Here is a 20,257-nt window from a genome sequence, read left to right as displayed (position 1 = left end):
AATAATATATTTAAGAAGTTCATTTAATTTATAAATTTGACATTTTATTATTTTGCTATTGTTATGCTTATTTTTCAGTGTTAAAATAATATTTGCTTATTCTAAATATGCTACAAAAATAAATTATGAAAACGCCATGTCAAACGGTGAAAACTAAAATTTATTTTAAAAAACATCAGTTTTGACCATCGCTGGAAAATTTATTGAATATCTTTTATCCTAGTTTTTTTTTTTTTTTTTTTTTTTTTATAATTTTAACAAATATGTTATAATTTTGTATTATAGAAAATCAGAAATTTCTTAATCGTATCATTTCCTTTTTATACCATGTATATGAAATAAAGGTATATATAAAGGTATACTAAGTTTAGTCCCACGCTTAAAGTCCCTTTAGTGTAACGCTTAAAAATGGTGATGGTATGAACCAAATTTTGGTATATGTGTCCATAAAATCACCTAAATAATCTATATTAATCTATTTCCGGTTGTCTGGCTGTCTGTCTGTCGTCTGTCCGTCTGTCTTCACGATAACTCCAAAACGAAAAGAGATATCAAGCTAAAAGCTTTTTTTAGCGTGCTAAGGACGTCTAAAGAGAGATCGCGTTCGTAAATGAGCGACATAGGTAAATGAGCAACTATTGGGTCTTGGGTCCGTAAAACCCATATTGTAAACCTTTAGAGATAGAACAAAGATTTAAATGTAAAAAATGTTCCTTATAGAAAAATCAACAATTCATTACTGTCTATAGATGATATTTCAGCAATTAACTCAGTCAATTGTTTGTTTTCACTTGTTTTTATTAAATATATATAGTAATTATCTTATAATTACAACTAATTATCTATAAAATGAGCTATAATACAAACAATAAACACCTACATTAAACATCAGCTATCGAAATTTTAATACTAAACCATTAGTTATTTTATTCATTTCATTTCGAAATAATTATTAGATAAACTATAGAAATGTTCTTGAAAATTAAGAAATAAAATTTAATATTATGTGAAAACATAATATTATTATATATGATCCACATATTTTTTATGTTCGACACTTACGGAAGATTCATTCTTTCCTACGCAAACAATGAAATTTTCATGTTTTTCATACAATGAAGAAAATAAAATAAAATTGATACTAAATTTCATGTAGTTAAAATAAAAATAACTAAGCCTGAATTGAAGGTTTAATCCAAGATTTAGTAGATTTTTTTTTTCAGTTATTTAGTGGTAATGAAAATTATTCTCTGAGTTTCAACATACACTGATGCAAAAAAAAAAAAAAAATTTGTAGTTCTGGTTTTTCTGACGTGAAAAACTAAAAACTTTGTATAAAAAAAGTATTAATACAAAAGTAACCCATTTTTACAACAGCTCTTTAAACATTTACGTCTAGTTCGAATCTTAATCATATTCGTTTTAGACTATGCCATCACAAACTGATTTTTTAACTTCTTAACATTCATTCAATGGTTTCCTATTAGCATCATGAAAAAAAAAATTTTAAACATTAGCTAGAAAAATGTTTGGCCTCATAATATATTCTTTTTTTTAGTTAAAATGTTTAGTTTTGTTTCAGTTTGCATTTTTTACAAATGATTAAGTAATGTCTAAAAATTCATCAACTAGTTGAGATAATTTATTTTTACTGGGATATTTCATTTTAAAATATGAATCAATAATTAAAATCAATCGAATATCAATGAATTAAAAAACTTTCTAGCTTCTCACGAAAATTATTTAAATAATGATAAAAGACACATGAATGGTCTTATTCAGTTCAAGCAAATATTTTATTATACTTACTTAGAGGTTTGCAAAAGCAGAAACAAGGTAAGTTAATTTTTTGCAAAATATTAAGTTTGACTAGCTTTGACATGACTTTGGATGTTAAAAATATTATCAATTTATTTTCACAAGTTTTCCTTCTTTTGAATGATCAGAAATTTAATCACATGTTTTCAAACCCCATGATAATAAAATAAATAACACGGCGAAATTAGAAAAGACTATACCATACACAAATTCAAATGGTGGAGGCTACGGGAAGCATTTATGAGATTAGCAAACATTTTAGTCGTCAATTTGAAGTTTTAAAACAACACTTTTACTAACTTGCAGAAATAATTTTGGTATTAATATAAAATCTAATGATAAAACAGATTTAGCCATACATCGATCACCCCACATTTTATTTTAAAACATTACATTTTACATTAACATAAAAATTATATTCTTTTTAGTCCACGTGTTATCTTTATATTTGAAAACTATATTTTTATAGTTGGACCGATTAGAATACTTAACTCTAATACTACCACTAAGATAATTAATACAAAATAACAATAATTTGGACATGAAACATTTTGATGAATTTATCTGATGAATAAAATGTGTCATATTTTAATTCAAAATAAAGTATGTAGAAAATTTGTATACTGCTGATTAAATGTTTGAAATGCCTATTTAAATACATATTTGAAATAATATTTTATATGGTTGATGCTGAAGCTATGTTTATGTATTATATTATGTCTATTTACAATAAATTATTGTTGTACTCTATGTTAGTTTATACACCAGTGGATGGGCCAAAAATATGTCGAGACTCCACAACAATTATGGGAAATCCTTAAACGAAATATTATAATATACACCCATAATTTTCATGCACGTTTTCTTCGATATATAATTAAAAAAAGTCGAGGCTCAACATTCCAGACTCCTTAGAAACCAGGATTGTTCCAACAACTGAAAGTGTATGGAAAAATTTCTTAAAAATAAAATAAATCATTATCAAAATACATCATTTGAATGTATGTATTTCAACATGACTGTACACACAGCATTTAACACTTGCTATTATGATCCTCTTGTATTTTTAGAATAATAGCAATGAATTGTATAAGCTGTATATACAGACAAACAGCATCAATTTTAAGTGGTTGGTAGAGAGCGGCGTGGAAAATGGGGGTGGACGAAAAGTTTTCCGATTATCGAAACTACTTTGTATTTGAAACGGATTTTAAAGAGTGCCAAAGTTCTTATCTAGAAAGATTTTCGTTTCAAATTATTTCGTCTTAAAACATATTTAGATTAAAAGAAATGTGCTTTAAAAGAATCTAAACAATTTATGTAAGTTATTTCCGTCTAGGAATTGTACTAAGGAACTGGTCTAGTAAGTATTGTTTAGTATAAAACCAAATACTACTTCATCTGTTACCTAAATAACATAAATACTATATTCTATATAATAGATACAACATTTCTCGAATTTCTACTCGAACATATTATTATTATATCTGTCTAATATCTTGTAATGTAATTTGATTGTTTAATATATACAACACTATTATACAGAGAGTTCTGCAAAATAACTAGCTGTAGATTAGAGGAATACAAATTCTATGAAAATCGCTCAAAGTAACCATGAAAAAAAAGTTGTGATATTTGACACGTTCTCTAGCAAAAACTAACGGTTTGACACGTTCTCTAGCAAAACGAAATATTTGCTATTTATTTTATTATATTTCACAGTTTTTTTTTTGTACTTTATACAAATCTATTACTTACTGCTTTTCATAGCTTCTTCCGTCTCAACACATTATACCATTACGGTGAGAATTTTTTTTTTTTTTTGTATATCACTATGTCAGTATCTTTGTGAACGGAATACTGTATCAGTGTGAGCGCCATACTGTGTACTGTATTGAGGTAATAGTAACCTGAGCAATAATTATGGCGGACGACTCAATGCAGTTTGGGTGTCAGGCTCATACTGGTTGTCGATATAAATTTCGATTTTTGCCCCAATTTAGATCAGTTTTTTGTATTTTATAAATACGTATTTTGACTACCAAGTAGTCATCATCAGTAAGAATTAGCTGGTCGTGATTACTCTTATTATGAATGTTACTCTTTGCTAATTTGGTGGCGGACTGCACAAAGATACTTTCGTGTACTTACAATTTATACTGTTTACAGTATCTGTCAAATTGTAGTATAAGTGGCGCCAGCCAATCAACTTCTATCAGGATACCTACAATACTTCTGGTGGATTGCTCTATTCAATACTGTTATAAGACTTCGGTATTCGAACCCGAGGCCTGTAGATATCAGGTCTAGTCATCCATAAGAAGATTATGAGAAACAATTGGCGGTTACCAATTCACTTTTAAGGTTGCAATATAAATTTGACAACGAGAATCTGAAAAATTTGGATTTTGCTCTGATAATTTATGCCGTACATTGAATAGACGATGAAAGGTATCTCAATTGTAGTTGAAAGGTATGTCAAAGTTTTATATTTACTTCGAAAGTGTATACGTAATGTAAAAGCTGTCACTAACAAAGTAAAATGAACACTTTCAACTTTAAATATTTGGTTTACATTAAAAAAAAAACCATATTACTTGATAGCTAACGATAATAAAGTGAAAATAAATATCCAATCAAGTATTAACAAATATCATCTTAAAAACCACTTTCCACTTTCAATATTTACAAAAGTCGCTGTATACGTATTATTGTCACTTGCATGTTTACAGAAGCTCGTCTTTTGAATATCAATAACAACAACGTTGATTGAGATATGTGATAGATGTATTATATTATTCTGCCTACAAAATATTACAGACACTTATAAACATTTCCCACAGAAACTTCAAATATTTATTCGGAATTATAACTTTCATACTGAATGACGAATATGTACTAAATGAATTGTAATTTTGGAAAAGGAAATCTCAAATACAAATGACAATCGTTTAGAAACTGTAACCGTTAGGATGTGTTAAAAAAATTTTTTTTATTCCTCATATAAATAAACTAGCCGTTATCCGGTCTCTTCGCTATTCTATTTATTAGACTACCAAGTTATGGCCTTTACTCCTTTTTCCCACACTTATCTCCTCTTTATTCACAATTACGTGGGTTTCAATTTAGAAAATCATTAGAAGTTTTTCAATTAATCCATTATAATGTATCCATAATCATTCATTTCCTGTACCGCCATCTTAGGAGTTAAATTATTTCTAAATGCTCACCTACGGTGTTAAAGAAACTTCATGTAAATTTTCACAGTCCTAGCTCTAGGAGTTTGGGCTGTGTATTGATTTGTCAGATAGTCAGTCAGTCAGTTATTCTTTTACATACATAGGTATAGATAAAAATTTATAAACTTTTATGCATATTATCTAAGTTCTTTAAAGTTTAATATTTGTATAACTACCAATTTGTGAATTTCCATTAGAATAGTCATAAATGTTGATAATATACTTTTTATATTTCAAGTATAAGTCAAGTTTTTATTGTTATTCGAGAAATCTCTAAGGATGAAACTATAAAAATATTCATATAGAAAAAAAAATAGAGTTGCTATATTATCATTTTGTATTCAAAGAAATATTATTTATATAAATAATTGGTACTCATAAAAGTTTACGTACGAGATATGTATATATACAATTGAACAAAATGCACTCCTTAATATTTGGTGAGATTTATTCTAATCACGTCCATGTGAACCATTTATTAACTTTAAATATGCAAACATCTGTTTTTTGGAAAAAAACTACATAATTATTTTTTAATTGTATAGTCTCCAGAATATCTTTAATCCACGGAAAACTAGTATCTATTTAAATTTTTCGCAAAGCTATCATTCTGAAATATTAATATCTCCAAAATCTATCTGGGACGACCAAAAATTCATTAAAATAACTCATTTCATTGAATAATTTTAACAGTTATTTCGATTAATCACTTCGAAAATGAATCAGGTGGCAACTAATTCCACCAATTTATAGCCAACTTTATTACATTTTTCGTTATTCTTGGATAAAAAATTATCTAGAAATTGATATTACCAAAATCACCAGCAAAAAAAATTTTTCTATTTTTTCGAAATTTTTAAGGGTATCCAAACCCAGAAAATATTTAAAATGTTCTTCCTGATTTGTAAGTAACTGATTTAATAGACTAATTTTGACCTAAGAAAAACAAAAATTTAGTTAAAAAATTGGTCAGAGCTATATTTCTATTAAAAATGTGTAAATGTGTCAAGTTGTATTTAAAATACTCCTACAAGTTGCAAAAACTACGAATTTTTCACCAATTCTAACACAATTTTCGTTCTTTTTAAAGTCAAAATGATCTTAGAAATTGCTTATCAAAAATTTAAAAAATCGAAACAATTTCACCTGATTTTAAAATAAACCAGTTACTATATTAATTTGGACCCAAAGATCCTAAAAATCTAAATTTAAAAATAAATCAGAGATATTCATAATTATAGCCTCAAAAATCTGTTGGAAGGATACAGAAATGTTGCAGAAAATTGAATAAAAAAAAATTCCAAGAACGTTTTTTTAGTCATACAGTTTAGGTTGCATATACATAGAGGTGATATAAAACTGTTGAAGTTTGTACATAGAAGTTAGAGTGGATACGTATTTGAGCAAATAAAAATCACTCTACGGTACCTACTCGGTAAAATAAATATACATATTATTGTCAAGAAGATAAAGTAATCTTTTTGCAATATTTCCGTATTGCTAAAGGTTCTGTAAAACCAACCTTTCGAGACTTAATAATGCTTCTTTGTAGCAAACTATTCAAGAATCCATGCATGCAAAAATTTGTTTTAAAACTATAGAGCTTTTAGTAAAAATTTTAATAAAAAAACTGTATTCAAACAAGACTTGTTACAATTCCCACAGGATAACTAGAGTTTGTCAGACTCCCAACATCCATAATATGAATTCTCTTCAATGTTTAATAATAAGAAATATTCACCTGATTCCGAATAAAACCACCGAAATTTACGGCCACCGCAATTCAATAGCTTAAAGGGAGAACACTTCTCAAATTCTGGTCACTCCTCAAAATCTTTATGAACCTTAGAACTATATAATTAAAGAACCATTTTTAACCCCCGAATTAAAAAAGGGGTGTTATGAGTTTGACCGCTATATGTGGGCGTGGTTGTGTGTTTGTCTGTCTGTCTTTGGTTTGATTTTGAGAGGTAATTTAACGGAGAATGTTCTTAGCTATGTTTCAAGTGCGAGCTAAGAGTCCTGTTCTCGAAAAAACTAAAAAATTGGCGACGATTTTCATAATCGATTCAGTTTGAATGGTTAAATAAACCTGGCTCAATTCATTTTGAAAAGTGGAATGGTAAAATAATTAGGTAATTCAAAACAATAATTCAAAAAAAACAAACTCTACTCAAATATTTCAATTTCAATTAAAATATTTCCAAAAATTTGTTCCAAAAAATGATAGCTCTCTAGTTACCCTTTTCATCTCATCTGATGTCCTTGATCATCACTTTGATAATGATTTAAGAAGTTAATAATAGGTTTAAAGTGTTTATCTCTGCGTCTGTGTGTTTCTCAGTGGCATCGTAGCCAAAAAACAGTCGAAGCGCCTTGATTGAGAACATTTTATAGCTAAGTCTTCAAAAACCGGTTTACAAGGAATAAATCGCATTTGTCGGGGGTTTTTTAAATGTAAATTTCACTTGTTGGTATGACATCCTTGTTCATTTTACATACATGCCTTTTTAAAGATACTAACAAATTTTCATTTCAAGGGTGTTTTATTGATGTAAGTGTACTCGTAAAAAATATAAATGGTTGTATTTTGTTATTTCAAAAAGATGGAACAAATATGGAAATTACATAAACTGTTTATTTTCATTTTGTAACTGTATTGTGTTGTGAGATAACAAGCCATGCTTGTTTGAAGCTATTTATCACATATCATTGATTTCGTAAAAGAAAATCCGTAAGAAATTTTTATGTAAAGAAAACACACGGATATGGAAATATTACGTTCCTGCAGAAACGGAAATTGAAATTTGTTATACCGTGGGTAGCCCATAACAGTTTTTTAAGCAGTAATAAAGAATGATATCAGAATGTGATTCGAAAACTAAATTTTAAGGGCATTTTATTTTAAATTTCCATCTTTGAGAACAGTCTAAAGAGTGTCGAATAAGCCTTTTGTCAAATAAGACTAGACTCTTAATTTTGCGGTTTTGAATTATTTAAGGGGTAAGATATGCTTAAGATGATATAGTGCAAATATATTTATGAAACATTTTATATTTATAATGGATTGATGTGAATTTACAAGATAGTTCAAAAAAATGTCACCAGTTTTTTTATTTATACATCCAATTCCAAATTGTTTTCCAAATTTTTATTTCCATTTACAATATTTCAGATTTTATTAGGGATTTTTTCATACTAACGAATGGGTTGTAGAATTTTATTTTAAGAGTTTATTTGAAGACATTCTTTGTTTAAAAAATTTCAGATATTCATTTCCTCATTGAACTTAGATAGGGACATCTCTCACCTCACAGTAATCGATTTTTTGCCTGCTAAATTATTATAGCATACTTTATCTATTAAAAAAAGGCGAATTATTAATTACTTTATAGTTTTTGTTTTATTATTATAATAATATCTGGCACGGGGCAGGCAAAGGCAAAACCATCTGTAAATTAGTGAGTTCGGGAATACGCCCAAGTATACTTAGTAAGCACCATTGCTCGCAGGTGCCTCATTAACGCAATCACTAGAAAGTCCATTGCAGTTTGAGCGTCTCACAGTTTCTTGTTTTCAAAAAATTTTAATCAACCCTCTAAAAACGAAACAGTGAACAGTATAACAAATCACAACTTTGTAGTGACTATTCACTATTTGCCAGTGAGAAGCATACCACTATTTGAAATAGTGAAAAGTCACTATTTTCACTATTTCAAAATTAAGAGAGAATCCAGTTGTATTTGTGCAAATATCGTACATTCAGCAATTTTGATTGAAAACAGCAAAAAAATCCTAAACAGAAGAACGAGTTTTGAATTTTTTTGAAAGGTGATCTGTTTCTTGAAAATTCTTAGCTATATTTCAAGAAAATATATTGAGCTGTTAGAAGATCATCATCTCTTTTGTAGTTCTTATCGGACACTTATTCGATCAAAAAAATCACAATCGGTACACCCGTTAAGCAATTATTCAAAGAACACTTTCGATCAAAAAAATCACAATCGGTACACCCGTTAAGCAATTATTCTGCCAAGGACAGGCACACAGAAAAAATATAATATCCATCTTTTAAGTCGGGAGTTAAAAAAAGAACAAGTGAAAACAATTGACTGAGTTAATTGTTGAAATGCCATGTAAGACAGTGTTGATTACTCTGCCCTATTACACATACATCATACATGTCACACATATATAACTGATATTCCCATATAATACATACTATACAATCTTCCGCTCTCAGGGGTAAACATTGATGTTTACGAAAAAAATTTTCAAACAAAAGTTGTTTATTTTTTCCAAGGAACATTTTTTACACTTACACTTTTGTTCTAGCCCGCTATAAAAAATTCAGCATGATATCTCTTTTCGTTTTTGAGTTATCGTGATGACAGACGGACAGATGACAGACAGACGACAGACAGACAGCCGGAAATGGACTAATTAGGTGATTTTATGAATACCTTTACCAAAATTTTGTGTATAGCATCAATATTTTTAAGCGTTAAAAACTTGGGACTAAACTTAGTATACCTTAGTAAACTTCGTAAAATATCGAGAAAAATAGAACAATTAAAATAATTAAAAATTTTAATTTACTGCAACACACACATAATCTATAATTAAAATTAAAATTAAAAAAAATATCTGAAATAGACAACTGAAAATAAATTTAATTATATTAAAAAAATTAAAAATATTAAAGAGAAATTTAATTTCGTGTTACAACTAATATTCTATTAAATATTTTTGCGTGGTTGCGACCTTGTATTTCGTATATTGTATAGTACATAATGTATATACGTATAGTGTATTGTACACCTGTTGTTCGAATGCCTGTATTTAGGTGGCCCCCTCGTGACCTTTCGAATTTGAACTGTTTTTTTCTAATAAAACAACATCGCTACTGTTTCGTGTCTCTCTGCTGCTTTTAAACTGTTTTTAAAGTTTTGATCATTTGCCATAACATTTTCTAATACTATCAAGTTTTTCATTTCAATTAATAATATTATAAAATCTGATGTATATAAATTTTTATTTTTTAACACATGTATTTATAGAAACCTGTTGAAAAATCCATGGTGTACTTACTATTTTTTTGAAATAAATTAATAATTATATCATCGTTTTAAATATCGAATATCCCAGACTACAAGTCTACAAAAAATATATTATTTTTTAATGAACATACAAAATTTAATACCTTTTTTTGTGAATTCTAAAATTCTGAAAATTTAGATATCGGCAGTCGGAACATTTCAGATAGATTCATATTCCCATTCCTTCAAATAATAATAATAAATATACACTCATAAAATTGCAATTTCCAAGGTGTGGGTCAAGGAATGCTCCATTTTATTGAATGTAGAAAAGAAGGATTTTCCCATTTAGTATTCGAGGATATCTGTCTGTTAGAATAACAAAAACAAACGAGGTTATCCATTATCTGGACCCGGTGAAACAATACACACATGTACAACCCCTCAAAACTGACGACATCAATAGGTTTTCTAGGCATGACCCTGCGGTCTATTCATTCTTGGATGTTTAACTAACTTCTACCATAATTTATCTCGAAATTTTATTAATGATTTACTCATAGTATAAGTTAGTTTGTAACATTATTAGCTTTAAAAAATCATCATGTAAATTGATTTTTCCTCCAGGTCCAAAAACATGATAAAGGCAAGTACATTAAACTTTTTAAATGTACTGCTTCCTTGCGCTTCCACCATAAAAGTAACCAATACAAAAGTAATTCTTTTGAGCCGAAAGTTTTTAGAAGTTTCCAATCTATATTAGAGCGAATAAATATATTAGTTGCCGCGTATGTTAAAAGATAATTACTGACTAGAAGATACGTCAAAAACTGCTCTTCGCAGCTGACTAAAGAATCGTCCAAGCTGTCTGCAACTGACTAAAAAATCGTGCAGTTGTAAAAAACAAAAGCATTTTGTTAAAACTTTCGACTGTTACACACCGCCTGTCATTTTTTTCAAGTATCGAGGTTTCAATAGCTGCCTTTTAACATTGAGAAAAATTAAAAAAAGCCATAGAAAACACGAAAATTGGAAAATACTATTTCCATAAATGACAATCGAATCACGATTAGACCCTCTATTTTTTTTATTACCATACTACTCTTTATCAATCCTTTAAAAATAGGCAAACAGAATCATATAAATATCGCTACTTTACGAAATCTTGCACTATTAGCCACCGTATTAGCAAAATTATTTTAGGTTATGCAAGTCACTGGATAAAACCACTTTTATGAAATAAATATAATATTGATAAATTTAATAATTATATAATTAAAATGATGACTAATTTTAAAATTAATTAATATTATTATAATATTTTAATCCTTAGTGTGATGATCGTACATAAAATTTTTACATTTTATTTTGTAATTAGATTATGGCTGAAATATAACAAAATGATGCCAATTTTAATATTCTTCCAATTAGTTTATAAATTTTTAGCAAGTAAACACAAATTTTTTGATTCATGTAAATACACCTCCTTTTACAAAATTGTAGCAGTATATGTAATGAAACAAGATGAAAATTTTAGTCTTGATTGAAATAAACTTTTCATTTAATTTTTTAGGCAAATTCAATTTGTCCAATCTTTAATTCCGTATGGAGTAAGTATATCACACCTTATCGATATACGTGTCTAAAGACGAGAGGTCGCAGAAGGAGCATGTACGTGGAAGATATTAAACTAACATAAAATTAATTGTGTTAGTATTTATGTAAAAAATTTTCGCCCAGGTAGCTCAGTTGGTTAAGGCGTAACCAATTCCGTCCGTGGTATCCCAGGGTAGCGGGTTCGATTCCCGCCGTCGCAACAAAAATGAATTCAATTAATAGTCGTGATGGGCTGGTGTAGTGCATGGTTTATATATGAAGGAGGTGCGCTCAGCCTCTGAAATTGAGGCGCTGATAAATGAAATTATCCGCGGAAAAGGTGGTAAAATATGATATCACAATGGGCTCTATAGAATAAGTGTGTCCTTTGTGGACAGCCAATATAACCTAAACTAACCTAACCATGTATTGACATCTGTACAGTTATCCAAACAGTCTAATTAATATCAGCAGAAAGTCAAAATTTTGATAAAAATTAACAGCAGGCCTTGGAACTCTCGATTATCAAAGAATATGAAAAAAGAACACAAAAGAAATTTCACAGCAGATGCATCTGCCAAGATTACTTTTTCATTATCTGGTCGGGAAATGTTGAGAGTAAGAGCATATATAATAATTACATATATTTTTGTAATGGAACGTAAAGGACGGCGAAAATTGTACAGAACCATTACGGCAAATTTTCGTTATTAGGAATTTTGATCAATTTGAACAATGAAGAAGTTCTCTGGGTCTTACCTTCGACGAATAATTGACTAAAACCTTGTCTCAAAAGTAAAAAAATAAGTAAAAAAAATTTCTTTTTGTGAAGACAAAGTTTTTATTTTGTTTAAATATTGTTTCTCCAAAACAATAACATAACAATAAATCAGAAATTCAATTTATGTCCTTGAATTTATCAACATTATATTCATAGTCATGGCACTCAGCCATACTTTCCTTCACGGTATGGAATCATTATTGTTATTGTGTTTTTTTTTATGTACGATTAATAGCATATTTTCAAATTTTAGTTGTTCCAATATCTATGAATAACAATTTTAGTACGAGTAATAGTTTTTATGTACAAAATTGATTTTTAGTACTTTTGCAGCTTCATGTGCGTAGAGCTCTTCAGAGCCTATATATATACGCTCTGAAATTACCAAGTACATTTTTTATTTGAGTACAAATAAATTAAAGGATAGATATGCTTCGATGACAGTGTAATGTTAAAAAGTATGATATGTTTACTATCGTAACATCGAGAAATATTTGATTTGAAAGTTAGCAAAACTAGTAATTTGAATAATACTTCTGAATTGGAAGTCAACTTTTTCCATACTTTTATCACTACACTAAAACCACTAGGATACTTATTTTGGTAATCATTCAATTGCCAATGGGTAAATTGTCGATATCAGTTTGTTTTCGGTGAGTTTGTTAGTACACTTAAAGTTGTAAGTGTTTCTTAAATCAATATTTTAGTTACAGGCTTCGCGATAGTTACAGGCTAGCTAAATTAATATGAAAAAGAAATTTTCAGAGTTTATATTGATTATGTTATTGTTACAGAATTAATCGGGGTGAAAAACTTTTGCCATAATACCACCCGTGATACATGGAGCTATTTAATGACAGCAAAAGGCGTCATCAAAGCCTCCGATAGATCACCGAAGAGTGTGTTATTCTTCTCTTTGCCAGAACTGGTCAGTGACACAGGAGATGATACATCGTTTCTTCGTTTTTTTCACTGTGAAATTTTCTGCAGTACTACAGGTACGTTCCTATCGCTACCTAACTTTCTCTTACTTAGGATGGTTTCTTAAGGGAGTAATTTGCAGTTCTCAAATATAAAATGTCTTTTTAGAGGTTCAAATATTTGAGTTGGCCACACTTTTTTCTTTGATAACCGATTTAACAGCAGATAGTTGATGTTTAGTTTGGTTCGCAATTTTATCAAATTTTTAATGGACCTGTAAATTTGCCTTTACACTTGGAACACTTGCATTACAATATTCGGCCACTTATTGACAAAATACGACCGCTGATTGCTTCGAAGTATGAGGAATTTTTTGATCTAGATTGCACCATTTACTCGCAGCCACATAACCGAAATCATATTCAAACATTAATGACATAAAATTATCTCTCCAATAAAGTCAGTTTTTGTATTATTTTGAAGTTATGAACCACTAAAAAAGTTATATAGTCTTCTTTATTATATTACAAATTATTCCTACATAGCGAAATAAAAATATCCTCTGGAGTTTTATATTTAATATTGTATTTACACTTTATATATGAAAGTTATAATTAAGTTTTTGTAGTGTTGATGGTATTCCAGGCACTTGAATATGTATATATATTTATTACATGTATTGAATACTAGTTATAGGCGTAGGCACATAAATACATGTTACTATGTTATCATATTACAAGTAAACGTGATAATAACTGATCATGTTGAATTAAAATAAATACTATCATTTTCAGATGAGAATTAATCAAATAATTTATAATAATTATATAATACAATAAATACACTTGGATTTGACAGGAACAATTCTCAGTAATTAATGTGTAATTCACCAATAATAATTCTACGAACTTAAATACAAATTTGTTGGCTCAATTGTTTTGGTATAAATATGTTTATTCTGAATAAATTTGTTGCCTCAATTGTTTTGGTATAAAAATATTTATACTGAATCAAAGAAGATGGAAATTTTCAACAAAATAATCCCTAGAGTCATAACAGTTTCCTGGAACCTACACTAATATGGTAAATCGTTATTTTCTTTATATCCAGAAAATGCACTTTCTATCCAAGAAGATATACGCATGAAGTTTTTTATTTTTTTGTATTTCTTATCAAAATATGAAAATTTACAGTATTTTCATATTTTGATAAGATAAGATAAGATTTTGATGATAAGAGGTAACAAAAAGTGAAATTATGCAGAAAATTTGGATAAGAACATTTAAGATACATTTTAAGCTACTAATTAGACAGAGAGATCCAACAAAGCTCTCCGACATCCGAAGTCTTGTACTTAAACATGTAGCTGTTTTAAACGGTAAGCAGGGAGATGGGCCAACCTTGTTTTTGGAGTTACGACGGATTTCATGGTCTAAGTGTGTCCCACCATACTTCAGTCATTCTAGCCCATCCTTACTTTCACTGAAAATGAGTTACGTTTTTGGTTTAATTATTATAGATTTTTCATATAATAGCTGCATATGGGGTGGGCAGAGAAGTATGCGATTTTGAAAACATTGTAAAATGACATCCCATGAAATTTTCCAAATTATCTTTTTAATACTTCAAACTATATAAAACAATTTTTTAAAATTACGTACCGAAGAAAAATTAATTGTGTTTTTAAGTAATTATTGTGCTTTTAAGTAATTATACCAATGAGGTTAATTGTATTGGAAATCAGTAAGTCATGATTTCCAATCATCTATGCATGTTTTTCTTGTAATTAATCTGGTGACAATAGAGCGATGGATTTCGCTTAGAAAACAACACAATTTGTTTAAAACAAAGATAATTTTTTATTGTTAAAGGATTTTCTTAAAAAGATTACTGAATTCATGAATTTCTAAGGTAGTAAAAAGGTAATTCACAAAAATTGACAGGACTTCTTTTTAACGCGTTTTCAAAATTGCACACTTCTCTGCCTTGTTCTGTATAATTTTCGAATAATAATAACAACTTTTTTTAAAAATAAACGTAATATTTTTTAATAGGTATATTACAATTTTACCAATAGTCGTTAAGTGGTTGGTTATTTAAAAATTCAAAATTCGATTGAACTATAAATACTTTTATGACTTACAAAAATAAAGTTGTATACATGTTTAATGTTAACAGTAAGAAAAAATTTTTAAAAATATCGTAGTGATTCGCATAGAATTGCTGCTATATGTGTACACCATTTGTGAAAAAAGTGTGCACGTGTAACTGTGCATAATACTTATACATCGTATGTATGCATATACAAATTTTACATACACAGTTGGATTAATTAAATTGATTTTTGTTTATCTTTTTAATAAAACGAGTAAGCTTTTTAATAAAACAGCTTTCTGGTTACCAAAAATTCATCAGGTATTTTTAAGTTGTTTTTGAACAAAATCAGTAAAACTACATCCGAATATACAATTGTTTTTGAACAAAATCAGTAAAAGTTTATAAACTACATCCGAATATACAATTCATGATATGATTTGGGTGCAATCGGTTACTTCGTTCTTATCCAAGCGACGAAAGTGTGATCAAATTACCGCCCCAATAATTAGTTTTGTTCACTCTGCCTGGATTCGAACACACAACCTCCAAGGCAGTAGTCAAAGCAAGCTAAGATGCCTTAACTTGCTCTGCTACTGAGTCGGTAAAGTCAACAAGTACATTTAGCACATGCAAAAAGTTTCAACTTTGATTGCAAATCTTTTAAATGACTAATAAATTTTTATTTTAGAAATTCACATGAATAACCGTCTACATTATTATGTAAAATCCGGGTTTACGGATATTTTACCTTGAATATATGTCAGAGTGACATTTTACTTTGGTGATCTTACCAGAATTATGATAAGATACCTAGTTTGAATATACAAATGCATCCATCATCCAATCATTAAAGTCTGAATATTTTCGCATGCTGTGCTTACCGTGACTCATAAAATATTCCAACCTCAGTAATAAATATTAAATGCTATTTTCAGATACAATATTAAAAGAATGAAATGTATTTAAAAATAATAATAGTAATAAAACAATTAACATGTGCATTGTTTATAAATATAAAAAATTTAATTATTTTATGTATAAAAAAAGAGGATATATTTGTTTGTTTTGTTATTAAATAATTAATTTTACACTTCTTTTGAAAAATTACCTACCGAAAATTCAGTTTTTTAAAGAATAATTAAAAGATTTTATCAAACTTTTCTTTTGATTTTGTATATTTACAAACCCATTTTAAAATGATTAAACTCTATAACAATAGATTTCAAATTTTGCAATTCTATCCTAATACGGAGGAAACCACCGAGGAAATACAATTTACTGCCTCCGATTAACTTGCGTCACGTTAAGTCAATTTATTGATAGTATCCAGTGGCGTTAGGTCTTGAATGTAATTCTTCAATATTAAAAACATAAAATATCAATCTTCTTTTCTATTTTTTGGTCGGAAAATAGAAGAGATTACGACCTAAGCACACTTAAGCCGCATGGCTGACTTCATTGATTAAATAGATAATTTCTGCTAAATTGTAGTTGCTGATTTTAATCATTTTAGATATTAATTTTTCATATCTAATTTGAATAGATTTTATTCATCAAAGATCATGTTAAAATATTTCTTTCTCTTTAGTGAAAATTTCAAACTAGTTGTCTCTATTTTCATAAAATCTTACTCTATATTATACTAAAAATCTTTCGACCATTTAAAAGATTTTTGGCGAATTCCAATTTTAAATCGCTTATTAAAAACTGTTTATCAATTTATTAAATTTAAATAATAAAAAATATTTACCTTTATCTTTGTCCGTTCGTGTGTTATCGAAGAAACTTGTTGTTAACGCTTTCCTTTTTAAAAGGTAGGCACGCCGTTTTGGTTTTGTTACCGGTACAGCCGTTGAATCTGGAAACAGAAAACATTTAAAATAGCACGATATTTGCCAAGCTGTAAAGAGAGTAAGGTACCACAGTTTGTGAAATAAAATCGTGATCTCTTTGCTTTTACGAAATTTTCGTTACGAAATTCTGAAGAAAAATGTTTTGATATTTTCATTGTTTTCTGTTGAAATATTCTATTACAAAAATGAGCTTTGAAATTAGTTACACAAAACAGTTCCCTGTAAGACGAATTCTTCGTCTGTATATACCGACTTCATGAATTTGAAAAAATAATAGGCGCTCCATTGAAGGAAGTTTTGATTTATATCTAACGTAACTGACTCCACATGTGTTTTTTGTATACAAAATAAACGAATGACGTCATTCAAAAAAGTAGATTATAGTTACATTGCTGGAAATTTTGAGATACTTCAAAAGACATGGAAATTGTCTCATTTTGATCTTTGATGTTTATGGAAAATACTAGCTGGCACAAACTAAAAAATTAAAATTAAAACACATACCACTGGGTATTCGAACCGTTACACCAAGATTCAAAGCTTGTAATTTCGCCAGAGCAACTTTTTGTAATACACGTCGTTCAACTTCTGTTAATTGAAGTAAAGTTGTATCTTGTAACGTTACTTGACGTCCAGTCACGTTCGTCCACGTACACTGCCCCTTTGAGGAAAAGAAAAACATAATTATAAAAATGTCGAATAACTTCACAAACTTATATAAAAGTTACGTTGTTAACTTATATTATATCCGTATACAAGATAGGATAGAGAAGTGTGCGTTTACGAAAATCCTGTAAAAGTAAACCCTATTAATTATTCCATTTTATGTTTGTACCATCTTAAACTGCACACAGAAGAAAATGCTTTACTAAGAGATGTTTATTATTTTCTTAAGCAAATTTTATTGTGTTTTTAAACAAATTTAGTTATCTCGGTAAAAAGATTTTTTAGAAAAATTGATTATAATTATTTTTACAGCGTTTTAAATATCGCACACTTCTCTGCTTAACTTCTGCAATCATCAAATTGATTTTCTAACTAAGTATGTGTTTTATTACTTTTCTAAGTTAATATTTAACTATAACTTTCAAACTTTCTAGTCAGTATTTTATATATTATTTTATTATATAAACACTACATACATCACCATAAAATATTATTGACACTATTTTTCATTATAGTTATATTCGGAGAAACGATAATATATGAGAAAAAATATGTTAAATTTCTCTGGATTCATTCAGAGCATTGTCTATTGTAAAAAATAGCATTTTTAACACTATTTTCCTTATCGTGCGTTACCTTTAAATATTAAAGATAATAAACTCGTCGTCAAGTCAAGCCACGAAGAGTTTTTTGAATTTTGAATACACAATTTTTAGCGAGAGGAACATCAAATTTAATGAATTATAGAGGTCTGTGAATTCGTAATTCTGTCTATTTTTCTCATAGCCACATTTCCCGAATCAGGCTTCAGATCGAAATTTGGTAAAGATCGTTTCCATTTGCCTTGATGAGCTTAATTTACTGGTATAGTTTTCTGCTGTCAATAACAGAACAACGTGTATATATGGGATTCCATATGCTTATCGCAAAATGCAAAATAACCCATATTATATGGCTTGAACAACCTTACTATTAACAGTTGTGTATACAGTATAGCATAAAATTGTATTTACAATATACAAAAATAGTTTTTAAAACTTTACAACAATAATATGATTTTATAAAAACTACTGTTTTCCAAAAATAACAGGCGTACATATTAAATTTAGATGCATTGACGTAAAATTAAATTTGTATATAATCTTTACCGACCGTTCTTATAGTAGTATTTTATATTACACACACGTACGTATATTGAGAATAACGGCCATGACACCAATTTTTACTTTATTTTTTTTAATATTTTCTTTAAATATGTTTTCACACCATAAGTTCGAAACAAAACGAACTTAAACATATGGTTTTCCAGTCATTAAGAGGAGCTCATACGTCATATCTTTTTCTAAATGTGATTAAATCATTTGTATCCAAACGCATATAAAGAAGTTAGATACAGCATATCTCGTACAAAATTGTTTTCGCCAAAGAAAATCGATAATGGGAATCAAAAAAGAGTTATAAGTTTAACATGACTGTGTATCAGTGATGAGCTAAGCCAAGACCAAAACCAGGACTGTATTTGACTATCTTTGTTTAACGAATTCAGTGTAATGGGTTTTGAATCTTTGTCTAACTCATTAGTCTTGGTCTTGCCAGTCTTATTTGATCTTGCATGCGTGTAAGAGCAAGATCAAAGTACAACACCAAGTATGCTAGGCAGAAACAGTTAATTCCAAAAGTACAAAGACTAAAGTGTAAGACACAAAACAAAGTTCATGCCTAAGGAAGATTTATATCTCTTCATCAACAACTAGAACGGAGATGATGATTTTCAAAAGGCTGAGCAGCTTTCTTGAAACCTAGCTAAGAACACTATCGATATTTATTTTTCAAGCAAACAAACAAATCAAAATCGATTCATCCATTTAGAAGCTGCGATGCCACAGAAAAATCGATCAGACGTTTGAGAACTTATTTTATTCATTTTTGTACAACTTTGTGTTCATACGCATACGGTCTGTAAAAAAGCACAAACGATTTTTTCTTTTCATCATCTTTTCATTTAGAAGAGAAACGCAAACAACATCAAATTTAACGCTTTTGGTTAATTTTTTAGTGTCAGTTTTATCTATAAATCTGTATAGAAAAAACAAACTTAGTTTTTTAAAACAAATTTCTTACTTAATTATCAAATTTAACATTCAAATATTAAACATTTTCGTTTCATCATCGATAAAGTAAAGGTAAAGATCGTAAAACATTCAGTGTTTTTTTTCACTCAAAAGGTATATTCTAATTTCATGTTTT

The 20,257-nt window shown here is 28.5% G+C and overlaps 1 protein-coding gene across 1 annotated transcript in view; it reads right to left on the bottom strand.

Moving 5' to 3' along the window:
• LOC123297453 overlaps positions 1-20,257 on the bottom strand; it is a 53,492-nt gene that overhangs the window by 27,405 nt on the left and 5,830 nt on the right. The window contains exons 2-3 of the mRNA XM_044879117.1: positions 17,849-18,005; positions 17,242-17,349 (exon numbers count right to left, since the gene is read on the bottom strand). Of these exons, the coding sequence (XP_044735052.1) occupies positions 17,242-17,349; positions 17,849-18,005 (265 nt within the window). The remainder of the gene's footprint in view (positions 1-17,241; positions 17,350-17,848; positions 18,006-20,257) is intronic.

Source organism: Chrysoperla carnea, chromosome 4 (assembly GCF_905475395.1).
Source record: "Chrysoperla carnea chromosome 4, inChrCarn1.1, whole genome shotgun sequence".
NCBI classification, from domain to species: Eukaryota; Metazoa; Arthropoda; class Insecta; order Neuroptera; family Chrysopidae; genus Chrysoperla; species Chrysoperla carnea.
The sequence above is the reverse complement of the archived record's forward strand: the minus strand, read 5'-3'. Positions and strand labels throughout refer to the sequence as shown.